At 32.6% G+C, this 14,403-nt stretch overlaps 1 protein-coding gene across 2 annotated transcripts; it reads left to right on the forward strand.

Moving 5' to 3' along the window:
• The first annotated feature begins 1,049 nt into the window (after nt 1-1,049).
• LOC133205704 (uncharacterized protein C20orf96-like) lies at nt 1,050-10,169 on the forward strand. 2 transcript variants are annotated; one of them, XM_061341565.1, is made up of 12 exons: nt 1,050-1,213; nt 1,911-2,096; nt 2,327-2,481; nt 2,978-3,036; nt 3,877-3,976; nt 4,096-4,195; nt 4,433-4,512; nt 4,924-5,001; nt 5,899-6,000; nt 6,324-6,389; nt 7,713-7,855; nt 9,972-10,169. In XM_061341565.1, exons 2-12 carry the CDS (start codon nt 1,919-1,921, stop codon nt 10,030-10,032), a joined length of 1,122 nt encoding a protein of 373 aa, XP_061197549.1. In that variant the 5' UTR covers nt 1,050-1,213; nt 1,911-1,918; the 3' UTR covers nt 10,033-10,169. The 2 variants fall into 2 exon arrangements, with proteins under 2 accessions (XP_061197549.1, XP_061197550.1); XM_061341566.1 differs by having other exon boundaries at nt 1,050-1,188.
• The last annotated feature ends 4,234 nt before the right edge of the window (nt 10,170-14,403 follow it).

The following is a 14,403-nucleotide window of genomic DNA, read 5'->3' on the forward strand; positions in this document are numbered from 1 at the left end:
GATTTCTACAACAAATTAAAATAGACATTACAGTCACAATCTAGAGTAGTCACATGCCTTTAATAGACTAAACATATTCTAATTGCAATTTTTAAATATATATTTAGAAATGAAACATGCATCATCAAATAAGGAAATTAATCTCTAACCAGTTGCCAAATATAATACAAGTACAGTAATCTTGAGATTCATGTGCCTTATTGATGCATTATTTAAACTTATAAGCAACAGCAAAAATAAATTCCACTCAAATGCATTATTTGTTTAAAAGTTTTAGAGGCAATTTCCTCATGGAAATTATCACTTATAGCAGAATAAAGGTTAATATGTGTTTTCAATGATATGTTCTTCGTTATCCACAATTTCAAGTGCTGAATCCGCCCCCCCCCCCCCTCTTCACACAGATCTAAATGGTCTGTTTATATTAAGAATACAGCATTCTTTTTTCTAACGTATTATGCAAACATAAAAAAATAGTCCTTTATTTACTTTTTCCACATTTATTACAACAACATTTGCTGTGCATTAAATTAAATACAGTACGACACGTATGGTTTAAGTTCATTTTACAGTGTTTCATCATGCGATGTCATGCTTTGCAACAAAGCGCAAAATCAGTGAGGCATATTATCAGAAGGTTTCATTGACCCAGAACCCTGTAATCAGTTACATACTTAAAAAGTAACTACTTCTGTTTTTACGCCCATCTGTTCGGGTGGGGCAATATTTACAGAAAAAATATATTGACACACTAACGAAGCGCGCAGTACCAGATGACATTAAAAAACAGGAAGTTGTTTATACTTTAAAACTGATATAAATGTTTCAATGTACAATTGCACAATATATATCCTTACTATGCAAATTCCTGATGATCATACCCCACTACGACGTGGTTTTCCGTGTTACTTTTGAAGTACTTTCATTTTCCTATGACTCATACGGTAAGCAATGCGGATACTAATTATTTCCCTTTAGCGGAACTCTTTTGTGTACACATGGAAACTGTTTACAAATGGCGAACCAATTTGCAAAAATGACGTGAAAAAGTTTTAGTGAAAAGAAGCTATATCTGGCATTTTGGATATATTTTTGAACATGCATTTTATTTGAAACCAACAACAGCAGATAAAAGAAATTGATAACACCATCTTAGGTGTCGAAAAGGAGTTTAAAAAATACTTAAAGGTGTGTTGAGTTAGAAAAACTGAAGGTGCGTGTACATTGTTTATTTTAAGAATACAAGGTTGTTCGGTATAAAACTTTTTAAAGGTTTAACTTTAATTTTTTGGTCTGAAAAGAGAATAAAAAGGGCATAAGGTCACATGTATTATGATACAATAAAGTATGTGAAATACATTTGGACCAGGTATATATAGTATCTAAACATTCAATCCAATTTTAAAGCTTGGTGTTTAATGCAATGATTTCGTCAATAACGGGGTATAAAATTGTGACAAACAATTTCTGTCAAAAAAATAAGGTAAAACTACTTGCAGAACTGTAGCGTTATGATTTTATATTTAAGTCTTCGACCAAAATGCTACAGATCCTGTAATGCAAATATGGTGCAATTTACGGCGCAAGATTTTCTGCACATGGTTGGAGAGGATTTCTCCACTTTAGAGCATTGGTCAATTCACTACCTTTCACTCCCTATTAATTCTAGACAAATTCTCTAACCAACCTGTATATTTTTCCACCTCTTAACCCTTTACAGTCATCTTTACAGACCAATAAACTCGCTTGTTTTGAATTTTCTGCCATTTGATACAATTTATGCATGGATGATCAAATAATAGCAACAGATAGAAAGATAGAATGTATATTTTAAAAAAAACAATATTAACAAACATTTAGGTTTATAAACAAAATTGTATTTCAATTTGTCACGTTTTGTTTTATATCAGATAAAACAATGGCATCCACACTGGATTTTGCTGGTACAGCCAGTAGAGCCTCCCAGTTTCAGACTCAGATAAGCAAAGAAGATCTACTGAAAACATTGGGAAATCAACTTAATATGGACTTTTCTCAATATGAAAGATGGACTCGGAAAACCAAAGTCACTAGGCCTCCACCTCCTCCTAAAGATGGTAACTAAACAAAACAGTACTTACTGAAATTTAAAAAGAAATATTTATATAAATGTGCTAATTATAAAAATGCTAAATAAATATGAATAAATTAAGGTCACAAAGGAATTATTATTAGCAAAAAAAAATGCTACTGGGATAATATTTATGAATAAAGAAACGAAAGAAAAATATAAGTCTATAGTATTCTGTGAGGCAAATTAAGACATATTCATGTACAATGTAATCAGGTGGAAGTAGAATGTTGATGGTAGGAAGGGTCAAATCAGCTGATTCCTGTCTTCATGGTAAAAGTCAGAGTCACACAACATACAGGGAGAAAAAAGAGGCTGCAAAAATGTTAGAAGTTAACAAAGAAAGAAATGAAAGGATAAAAATACTGGAGGTAAGTTTCACACTGCTACAGATTATTCTAAAATTGAAATTCTCTGAAAGCTCACAATCAGCTATAGTCTTTACAAAAATTTTGAAAATTTAGGTTTTTTGATGTCTGATAATGCAGAGTTATTCCATGAAAATGTTGGTGCAACTCAGCTTGAAAATTGAATTATAATTTACTCTCTACTTTTAACAATTACAGTAATAAAATACATAGCTGAAAAATTGGAATAATCACTGTTATTATCAAAGTCCACTTCACTGCAAATTTCAATTATGCTCTTAAATGGAATTGATAAAAGTTAAGTTCTTACACCTGATTTTTTATATGAAATACATATACATATACAATGTACACTTGTATATTTAAAAAATGAAGTTTTCCTTTTTGTCAATACATTATATAGAAAAAATAGCTTTAATGTCGCTTAAGACTTCCAGAGGTAAAAATATGTGCTTCAGATACAAATTTCCATGTTGTCCTTTCTTCTGTAATTTTATAGTTGAGAATCAGGACCAGGAAGAAAACCTTGGAGGAATATCAGAAAAGAAGTCGGGAACTGTATCCTATCATTCTAGTTTGAAATAATTAGGGCTGTCACGAGTACCCGAAATAACCGAGAACCGCGGTCTAAGTTGTTCGGTTCGGTTCCGGTTCCATTTTTCCGGATTTCGGTTCGGGTCTGGTTTATATATTAGAGTCTGTTCAATACAAAAAATGGCGTCGAGATCAAAGGAATGATGACGATAACAGTGAAAAATAAACATCACAACTGAAATCTACTTCATTCCATGACAAAACGCTTGTCACGGAAGTATTAGATAATTATCAAAACGAGCAGGTTGTGGCTAATAGTAGGCCAAGTCACCGATGTCTAGACGTTCGCATGGTTAAGACTTGTTTTCAATGTAAATTTAATGTAACAAATACAGATTTTTCAAGTTAAATTCATGAAATTAAGGTTTAAAATAAATGTAAATACCCGACCCGAAACCGAACCGAAAATTTACAGAACCGACCCGACCCGAAAAATTTTGGAATCGTGACAGCCCTAGAAATAATCAATTACAGTCAAACCTCATTATCTCGAACTTGTTAAAACCGAGAAAAATTAAACTTAAACATATTTGGAGGATTCAAAATAGCAAAGCTTAAAAACAAGATGAAAAAGGTGATTAGGACTATAAAATCACTTCTACATATCCTTGTATTCAAGATATCGATGTTCGAGATACTGAAGTTCAACTGTATAAAAGTACATTTCACTTGTGATGTTTTTACCTATCATTATTGAGTACCGTAATCTAGCTTTATAGAAAACATATATCAGTGTTTCAATACCATTACATGTACTAATACTATTAGACATCTTTAAATATGTTTTCTTAACTGTGTGTGTAGTTTAGAACAAAATATGAAACTGAAAGAGAACATTGAAAGTGATGAATATGGAACATTGAATGCTGTGAAAGGCTTACTTAGAAGATATGAAAAATACAGGGTATGGAAAATTTGATCATACGCATGTCTGTATGGATTTAACTACAGGTACATGTATTTATTTACAGAATTGAGAAAGTGGTTTATAATGAACATATACTTGTTGTTTGGCTTTTTAAGGGTGGTATAACAACTTTAAATTCCAATTTTGTGAAAGAATATGAAGCAGCTGTGAGAGATTTAGAAGAAACAAAAAGGAAAACCAACTCACAGCTACAAGGTATCATCATAACCATAATAATACATAAATAAATCTATTTTTTAATCATATGATATTTTCAGCTATTTGGTACATTTTATGTTTCACTCTAAATGCATACTTAATTTATTTAATGAATTTCAATCACTAAATCACCCTAATGTAAGATTTATGTAAAAATAAAATCGGTATAGATTTATAACATTTCAACTTTTGTTGTGATTTTGCACTGATTGAGAGTTCATTGTTTTTCTCTAGCACTGGGAGAGAAAGTTTCAGACGTAGATGTGTTTCTTAGCAAAAAACAAGAAGAACTCCACACACTCATGAGTTATAAAGTATGTATAAAACTACTCATTTCTTTTGTAAGTTTTACTTTATTCTACAACTAAAACAGAGTTTTATTCAATGATCAAATTGTCTTCATTTAGAAACTGGTCATTTGATTTTATTTAGGAAAAAAAGAAGGCTAATCTCTAAATTTAAATTTGAACACCAAATGGAAAGACAATAAAAAAAACACTATAAATGAGAGAAAAAAAGTTGTATGTTCTTCCATAAATATTTGGAAAAAATATGTATCTTATTCATTAATAAAAATATGAATCCTACTTAATTTGTTGGGATTTTTTAATAACATTCTATATATATTTGTTTTATTTACAATTTTAGGACAAGGGATATCTGTGTTGTTTTATTATCAATTTTAGGACAAAGATTATCCTGTGTTGTTTTATTTTCAATTTTAGGACAAGGAATATCCTGTGAAAGCTATGAGGATTGCCACACTGCAGAAAGAAATTCAAAACCTTAAAATAGCCAACCAGGTATTTATGCTAAAAAAAAAAAAAGAAAAGATTTTCTAGCCTCAAATACATCACTTACTGTAATTTCCAGAGGTTGATAACAAATGTATCCCATTCTCTAATCTCTTAGGAGTAAATCTATCAAATTATTATCTGAAGGGTATATCTTTCATATTCTCTATATCAAAGGGGTAAATCTATCACATTCAGTATTCAATAATCTCTTAAGGATAAACATGTAACATCTTATAACTTGTAAAGGGTAAATCTGTCACATTATCTCAAAAGGATAAATCTTTTATACTACCTCAAAAGTGTAAATCTATCACTTTCTCTATCTCAAAACACTGTCTCTAAAGTGTAAATCTATCACATTCAGTAATCTCAAAAGTGTAAATCTATCATATTCAGTAATATGTATAATATTAAATAATCCCTAAAGTGTAATCTATCATACTTAATAATCTCTAAAATGTAAATCTACACATTCAGTTTCCTCTGAAGAGTAAATATATCACATTCTGTACTCTCAACAGTGTAAGTTTATCATATTCAATAATCTCTTAAGAATTAAACTCAAAAACTATTTTTTTCTATATGCCCCCGAATCTCTGATTACGGAGGCATAACTAGAACTGTATTCTTCAGCAATCACATTCTCTAAGTTTGAGAGAGTAACTATCTTTTTGTATCCTTACAGTTTGATAATTCTTTACTCACCAGGTGAGGTGATAGATGAATAAAGTTAGCAATTAAATACTGTAATCAATTCAGTTTTAAAAACACACAAAATGTCAAGCTGTCCAATAAAGATAGAAAGCAAAATTATAACATGGTAATATATGTATCTCTTGTAAATTCAAACATTCTTTAAGACTATGATTAGTTTATTTATAAACATTATTTGTTGCTATGCAGGAAGACCAAGAGGACCTAGAACACATAGTATTCACAGAGTTAGAAAAATACGAGAAGGAACAAACAAAAACGGCCAGTCTCCTCACCAAAACCATCACCGAGGTAAGTGTTATTACATAATCCCTTGAAGCACTTCTACTGTGGGCAGCTAAAAATAAACCTTTCTTAAGTTAATATTTACATAAAATGTAGTTCTGGCTTGTTAAACATAGAAGTAAAATTCAATACACTTACATGTATCTGAAAATACAAAGTAAACTATAAAATGATTTTTCAAAATTATTTATTTCCTATACAATCACTGTATATTGCTACTTTTTTAAGGTACTATTAAGAATTCAGATAGGAATATACCTCGTAATATGGAAGGTTTTGAAAGGTACTCAAATTTCTTTTTTTCTTATATGCATATCATTCTTTTGAAGAGGGCTATTGCAAGGATGCATCCAAGTCTGAAAGATATGGCACTTCAGAATATGGTGATGGCAAAGGTCAGTTCATTAAAAAGGGTTTACATTGTAGACAAGCTTAACATTTGACTGTACATTTATTGAAAAACATATTGCTTAAAACACTTTTAAATTAAAATTATAAATTTCTTTAATTCAAACAGAATTCATGGTACAGAGTTTGCTTTTGGAGTATTATCTTTCCATTCAGTGGTGTACAGGCCATAACTTTGTGGAAAAATATTGGAAGCTCATACTTGGTACAAAGATTTCTCATGACCTAAGGTGTCATTGGTGTATCATGACCTTGAATTTAGGTTATTATAGCAAGTTCAAGGTCACTGGCAGAAAAAATTGAAATTGCTGTCCATAATTTATTAATGGAGAAATATTGGAAATTTAAATATAAAGATTGCTTATGACCTGAATATATGTCATGACCTAGACCCAGTCATTTGGTCAAGTTCAAGGTCACATAAAAATGTACAATTCCTGTCTTAACCTATTTTGTAATGGAGATACATTGAAAGTTCATACTTAATATAAACATTGGTTTATGACTTAAGGTGTGCCATGACCTTGACACAAGGTCATTTGGACATTTCAAGGTCACTTGCAAAAAAGTATTTAATTTATGTATGGTCCATAACTCTGTAATAGAAAAATATTTGCACTTAATACTTCACACAAAGATTGTACAAGGGTGTGTCATGATTCTGAACTAAGGCCGTTTATTTATGTTCAAGGTCACTTGTACTTAAGATGAAATTTCTGTCTAATCCATAACTTCCAGTGAATCAACACTGAAAGTTGAAACTTCATACAAATGTCCTGAAGTTGTATCGAGACCTTGACCCAACATTTTAGGCAAGTTCCAGGTCACTGACCAAAAAAAAAAAAATTGTAAGATTTGTATCCATAACTCTCTAATGGATAAATATTGAATGTTGATACTTCAAACAAAGATAACTGGTGAGTTGGGTTAACCTTGACCCATGGTCATTTTAGGAAGTTTAAGGTCACTGGCAGAAAAATGGTAAATTCATGTTTGGTTTATAACTTTCTATTTGAGATACATTAGAGGTCCATCCTTCATGAAAAGATAGCTTTTGGCCAGTGGGTGTGTTACTTTCTTGACCAAAGGTCATTTGGAAAAGTTTAAGGTCATTTTTTTGAAAAAAAAAATTTTTACACCTTAAGATAAATGTCAGAGGGAGTGGGTGTGGAAATGTGTAAAATTTGGTGAGCTTGCTCACAGCACCTCTAGTTTAATATAAAGAATTTGTAGAATTTATGGCATTTAACATATTTAGATCATATGAAATGAGAAATACATGATTGTATTATAAATTATTTTATCAACAGGAAATAGAGGTACATAAGAAAGAGCAAGAGGAACTGATCAAAGTTAATGAAGCTCTTGAAGCAGAAGTGAAAAAGTTACTACGGGATCCCAAAACTAACACAAGGCTTCAGATGTTTCCAGAATTTTTCCCTGACAGACAAAAGTAAGTGCTTTTTTCTAGGATCAGCCAAAGTTAAGATGCTGAATCTGCTTCCTAATTGGATTTCTTGCATTGTGAGATCCTGAGATATCAAAATTCTGATTTTAAGAATTTAGGGATTGCTTAGGAAGGAACATAATCTTCCATCAACATTTATTTTATAAGTCTTCTTTATCACATCAAAAATACATTGCATAAGTGCAAATTTTATCTCACTTCATTGAAATGGAAATCACACTATTGGCAATATATGACCTATATATTTACAATGTGTTCAGATTAAAGTTGCCAATTGAAAGCAATTTTATATTTGAAGAACTTGAATTGATTATACAAAAAGGATGTATGCAAGGATTCTGATTGAAACCTTATATAAGTACCAAAATTTAAAACATCTTTAATGCATTCAATTTTGTGTGAGAAATTGTCCCACTTTCTTATGAATTTTTTGAGATGTTTAGTATTTGATCAGCTATGCTTGATATATGTAAAGTAAACTTTTGTACACACATAAACAAGAGGGCCATGGGCCACATCACTCACCTGAGCAAATTGGTAAGGATAAAGCACAAATCAGTTCAGTATTGAAAAGTTTACATGGAAGGGGGGGGGGGGGGAGACTTGAATTTTAAACTACCTGAGGATGCTTCCATATCAGTATAACAAAGGGCTTTGCTATTCTCGAGAAGAAGATTTTTTCTTGTATATTTCTTTGCAAAAATTTGATCCCCCATTGTGGCCCCTCCCTATCCCCAGGGGTCATCATTTGTACAAACTTGAATCTACACTACCTGAGGATGCTTCCATATCAACTAGACTAAACATGGCTTTTCTGTTCTTGAGAAGAAAATTTTTGCCTAAATATTTCCATGTAAAACTTTGATCCCCCATTATGGCCCCACCCTACCCCCAGGGGTCATAATTTGAACAAACTTGAATCTTCACTACCTGAGGATGCTTCCATATCAATAAGACTAAACATGGCTTTTCTGTTCCTGAGAAGAAGATTTTTTCCTGTATATTCCTACATAAAACTTTGATCCCCCATTGTAGCCCCATCCTACCCCTGGGGGTCATGATTTGAACAAACTTGAACCTACACTACCTGAGTATGCTCCTATATCAATATGACTAAACATGGCTTTGCTGTTCTTGAGAAAAAGATTTTTTCATACATTCTTTTGTAAAACTTTGATCCCCCATTGTGACCCCACCCTACCCCAGGGGTCATCATTTGAACAAACTTGAATCTACACTATCTGAGTATGCTACCATATCAATTAGACTAAACATGGCTTTGCTGTTCTTGAGAATAAGATTTTAGATTTTTTTCCTATACATTCCTATGTAAAACCTGGATCCCCCATTGTGGCCCCATCCTACCCCCTGGGGGTCATGATTTGAACAAACTTGAATCTACACTACCTGAGTATGCTTCCAAATCAAAATGACTAATAATGGCTTTGCTAGTCTTGAGAAGAAGAAATTTAAAGTTTTTCCCTATATATATTCCTATGTAAAACTTTGATCCCCAATTGTGGCCCCATCCTACCCTCAGGGGTCAGGATTTGAGCAATTTTGAATCTACACTACCTTATGATGCTTCCATATCAATATGACTGATCACAGCTTTGTTGTTCTTGAGAAGAAGATATTTTTTTATTAAATATCCTATGAATTCCTATGTAAAATTTTGATCCCCTATTGTGGTCCCACCCTACCCCGGGGTCACGATGTGAACAAATTTGAATCTACACTATGTCTTGAAGGTTTCACATAAGTTTCAACTTTTCTGGCTTAATGGTTCTTGAGAAGATTTTTGAAAGATGACACCAAATTTTCACTAATTCTTAATTATCTCCCCTTGAAATGGAGCATGGCCCTTTATTTGAACAAACTTGAATCCCCTTCACCCAAGGATGCTTTGTGGCAAGTTACGTCAAAATTGGCCCAGTGTTTCTTGAGAAGAAGTCAAAAATGTGAAAGTTTACAGACTGACAGACAGATGGACGCCAGACAAAATATGATCAGAAAAGCTCACTTGAGCTTTCAGCTTAGGTGAGCTAAAAACTAGACTTTTAAAAGTTTTATTTATTCATTTTTGGGTTTCTTTTTGCAGATGCACTCCTGATATGGAAGTTGTATTGGACATTCCTACACAAGAATGGCTACCTTTATAAACTCTAAGTCGGATGGGTGCTTCTGATGTATTTATTGAATTTTGGATATATGTTAAACCATAATTTGCCTTATATTATTTGTTCTGTTTATATACATAGATTTTGTTATCATGTGATGAAAATAAATTTCATTCAAATTTTCGTATTCTGAATTATTCTTAGCCAAGGTGTAGACAGTCCAATCATCCTTATAGTAAATTCATTTTTCACTTACCAGATTTAATTATTCATATTAAAAGAAAAATGTCCAACCCATAGGCTGCTATGATATTAATAGGGTTGATTTTTCATTTTTCAAAATTGAAACATGTTTTTCAACCAGCTTTGTCTTACTAATAGCATAGCAAAACATGGATTGGGGGGTAATAAAGTATCCCAATATAATGGACTAAAAGTACTGAAATTTTGAACAATTTAATGGTAAAAAAATAGGCAAATGGGTATTGCAAAAATATTAATATCCTATATCTTTGGTATTCAGTATTAGGGATGCCAATATTCAATAAGAGTATTCAAATATATTCGAACAGTCAAACTGTGTGCATAGACTTTTGTATTAAGTGTACAGTAAGGAATTCTACATTTCATATTTGACATCCCACTGTGGGATGTGGAGACCAGTCTTTCGGATGAGACCATATAAACCAAGGTTCCGTGTCGCAGTAGATGCTGGCATGAAAAAAGATCCCTCGATCACTGCTCAATGGCCTTGAGTGCCGAGTATAGGTCAAAATTTGCAGCTCTCCACTGGCAAGTGTTGGCATCTCCATATGAGTGAAAAATTCTCAAGAGGGACGTTAAACAACAAACAAAGAAACATATTTGACATCTCTGACATTTCATATTTGAAATGATGTTGATTTTAAGTGTATATTAGAACACAAAACATAATTTAAAAAGAACAAAATTGAATCCCCAAATGGTGAACTGGTCATCTTACCAAGGACAAGGTTATAGTACTTGTATACTGTTCAGATTTAACATCAATCAATATGATATGATAATAATCTTTGTTACAGTGTTTTGAAAGTGTAAACAAACACCCCCAAAGGCAATATATTTACTTAATTCACTGATTTCTTGATTATGATTTTTAACCCTATGAATATTACATGTATAAGCAATTCATGAATGCATTACTCTGAAATTAAGACCATTGCAACAATACGGACAGAAAATATTAAACCTGATCAATGAAATTTATTTTTATAAGTTCACTTTTCACTACTGTTAGATCATTGTTTCAAGCCACGGTCCTGAGTCCACATAATTCACTTTTTATTCACGAGAACTTTATTTTCGTGTTATTACCCGAGTCTGTCCGCCCGCCAAAACTTTATTCAAGCGTATATTTGTATTGTTAAGGATTATATACAATAGAAACCTCAGCTTGTGAAAATTTTATCTTGCTTATAAATACCAAATAGCTATCTCGCGGAAATAAGGTGTCGCGAAAATACAGTGATCTACTGTATTAAGTTCTCTCCTACTGGAATGGGAAAGGATAGTACATTTTGGCCATGGTCTGTGACAATGCTAAATATCTAAAAAGGATTTTGTTTTCTTGTCCCCAATTATAGATGAATCATATTACAAGATGGGAATTTGTATCCCTTGAATCACCAATTTCAAAATCTCAGAAACTCCTCTCTAGATACAACACTGAGTGTTAAACAGGTCACTAAAAATCCATGCAGTATTGTCCCTCTTTAATCTTAAATATCACTAAACAATTGATTTCTGAGGAAAATAACTTAATTTTCTTGAAACGGACAACTCAAAATGATTGAATTTTGTAGATCAAGCCATTCTCAGAAAGTAGTGAAAGAAATCCGCTCATGAAATTGATCACTTGTATTAATGAGAGGGATTATTGATTATTCTGGTTCTGTTTTCAAATAATTAGGAGTAAATTGTCAACTTTAGATACTCTATCTGATGATGACAAACTAATTGAATTATTTAACAAAAGAAATCATAGAGCTCCCTATTATGAATAAGGTCATTTTAAATTTGTAGACTGAAGCAATGTGATAAATTTTATGTGAAGAGATTGGTGTGAAATTCAGAAATGAAAAAATCAAAAATAAAAACAGGCTACAATTTAGCCAATTTATGTCCCCACCTAATGACAATTAAAATAGTGGATGGAAGACTTTAAAAAATGCAGATGGAGAACAAAAAAAAAGGATTGACCTTGATCATTCACCTTTCCACCTTAAAATCAACAGGAGTCTTTCCTATAATAGAGAGTCATCACATTAACTTCATTGCAAAAATTCAAAGAGAACATTGGTACCCACTAACAAGCAGATGATCCGTATTGATTATGAAGTCACAAGGTCAAGGGTCAAAGAACATTGGACATAGTAAAACATTGTATGTCTATTCAGTATTTTGAGAACCTTTGCTTGACAGCCATCCAACTTGGAACATTGCTAACCCCTAATGAATCAATGACTCCTATTGATTTTTGAGGTCACAAGGTCATAAGTCAAGTTACTTTAGACATAGGAAGCTATTGAGAACCCTTTGCTTGACAGACATATATCAAACTTGATACTTGATACACTAGTTCCTCTCATCCTCACATCAGGGTCTTGTGTCAACTCTTTGCTGTTGGACCCCTGACAAATTTCATTTGAAATCTTCCAGCTTGCTTCTCTCATTGAGAAGCACCAAATCAAATTGAAGTAGACAGATGATGTAAACAGAAAGGAATCAGTTGACAATTAATGCATCTGTTATGCATTGTTTATCACCGAAAGGCTTAATGTGATTGGTTGAGAGATAAGAAAAACAATCAAGATTTGTAATTTTCCCAAAAGATGTAGCTGCAGTCAGCCTGCAAGATATTGAATAAAATTTGTCAGGGTCCAACAGTAACAAGTTGACACAGGACCCCTGATGTTGTGAGGATGGTTCCCTCTAAGGAGTAGCTGACCTCCCTCGATTTTGAGGTCACAAGGTGAAATATCAAGCTATTTTGGATATGAAAACTGCTTACTGTCCTTGTCTGCTCAATATCTTCAAAACCCTTTGCTTGACAGACATTGCACTTGGTACACTGGTACCCCCTAAAAGAACAGATGACCCCTTTCGATATTAAGGTCACATAGTCAAACTACTTCAGACATAAGATATTGTCTACTCAATGGTTCAAGAACCCTTAGTGTGAAATCATCAAACTAGATGCTCTGGTACCCTCTAAAGAGAAGATGACCCCAATTTATCATCAAAGTCAGACTTTCTAAATTTAAAATTGATCCTTTACGATATTGTCACACTGGGGGCATATAGGTTTCTAATACAGTAAAACCGATTTAGTTTAAACACATTATAGAAAAGTTGTAGATAAAGCGAAGTTTTTTGGGATCTCCTACAAAATTCTTAACTTTTACTGTTGTAACAAACTTTAATATCACAAATATAGTGACCCATAGGGAGTTTAAAATGATGAAACTTACACCTTTTATGACGTATTTTTCAAGAACTCAAAATTTAAGATATTAAACTAGTTTTTTGACAAATTCTTTAATCGGAAATAAATTACATACACATGTATAGTGAAGTATATTCACAGGTCTCCAGGACTTTGCTATCAGCTATAAGTTTCAGCCTTTCTGGCCCAGTGGTTCTTGAGAAGAAGAATTTTAAAGATTTTTTCTGCATATTTCAATGTAAAACTTGGATTCCCTATTGTGGCCCCGCCCTACCCCTGGGGGTCATGATTTGAACAATTTAGAATCTTCACTACCCCAGAATGCTTCCACATAAATTTCAGCTTCTCTGGCCCAGTGGTTCTTGAGAAGAAGATTTTTACTACATATTTCAATGTAAAAACTTGATTTCCTATTGTGGCCCTGCCCTACCCCCTGGGGGTCATGATTTGAACAATTTAGAATCTACACTACCCAAGGATGCTTCCACAAAAGTTTCAGCCTTTCTGGCCCAGTGGTTCTTGAGAAGAAGACTTTTTAATGACCCCACCCAATTTTTGTATTATCTTGATTATCTCCCCTTTGATGGGGACTTGGCCCTTCATTTTTACAATTTAATAGCGATTCTCTGTAACCACTTAAACTTCTTTGCCACGCATGGTCCTGGATTTTGATGAAACTTTGCCCACTATTACAACTTGACACCAGAAACATAATATCAAACAAAATTTAGTTGTTATGTGTTTTGGTTGCCATGGTAACAGCCAGAAAAGTTGAAAAATTGAGATTTTCAGCTACTTTGATTCTTAATTAAACCTTAATAAAGACTAAGAAAAACAAACAAACCATTCTCACAAAAACATGACACCTTGTTGCCACATATGCTATAAAGAAACTATTTAGAATTTATCTCTAAGTAAGTGGTAACCAT

This window comes from Saccostrea echinata, unplaced genomic scaffold, assembly GCF_033153115.1.
Source record: "Saccostrea echinata isolate AGI-Se365-2 ecotype Australia unplaced genomic scaffold, CSIRO_AGI_Sech_v1 ptg000054l, whole genome shotgun sequence".
NCBI lineage: Eukaryota > Metazoa > Mollusca > Bivalvia > Ostreida > Ostreidae > Saccostrea > Saccostrea echinata.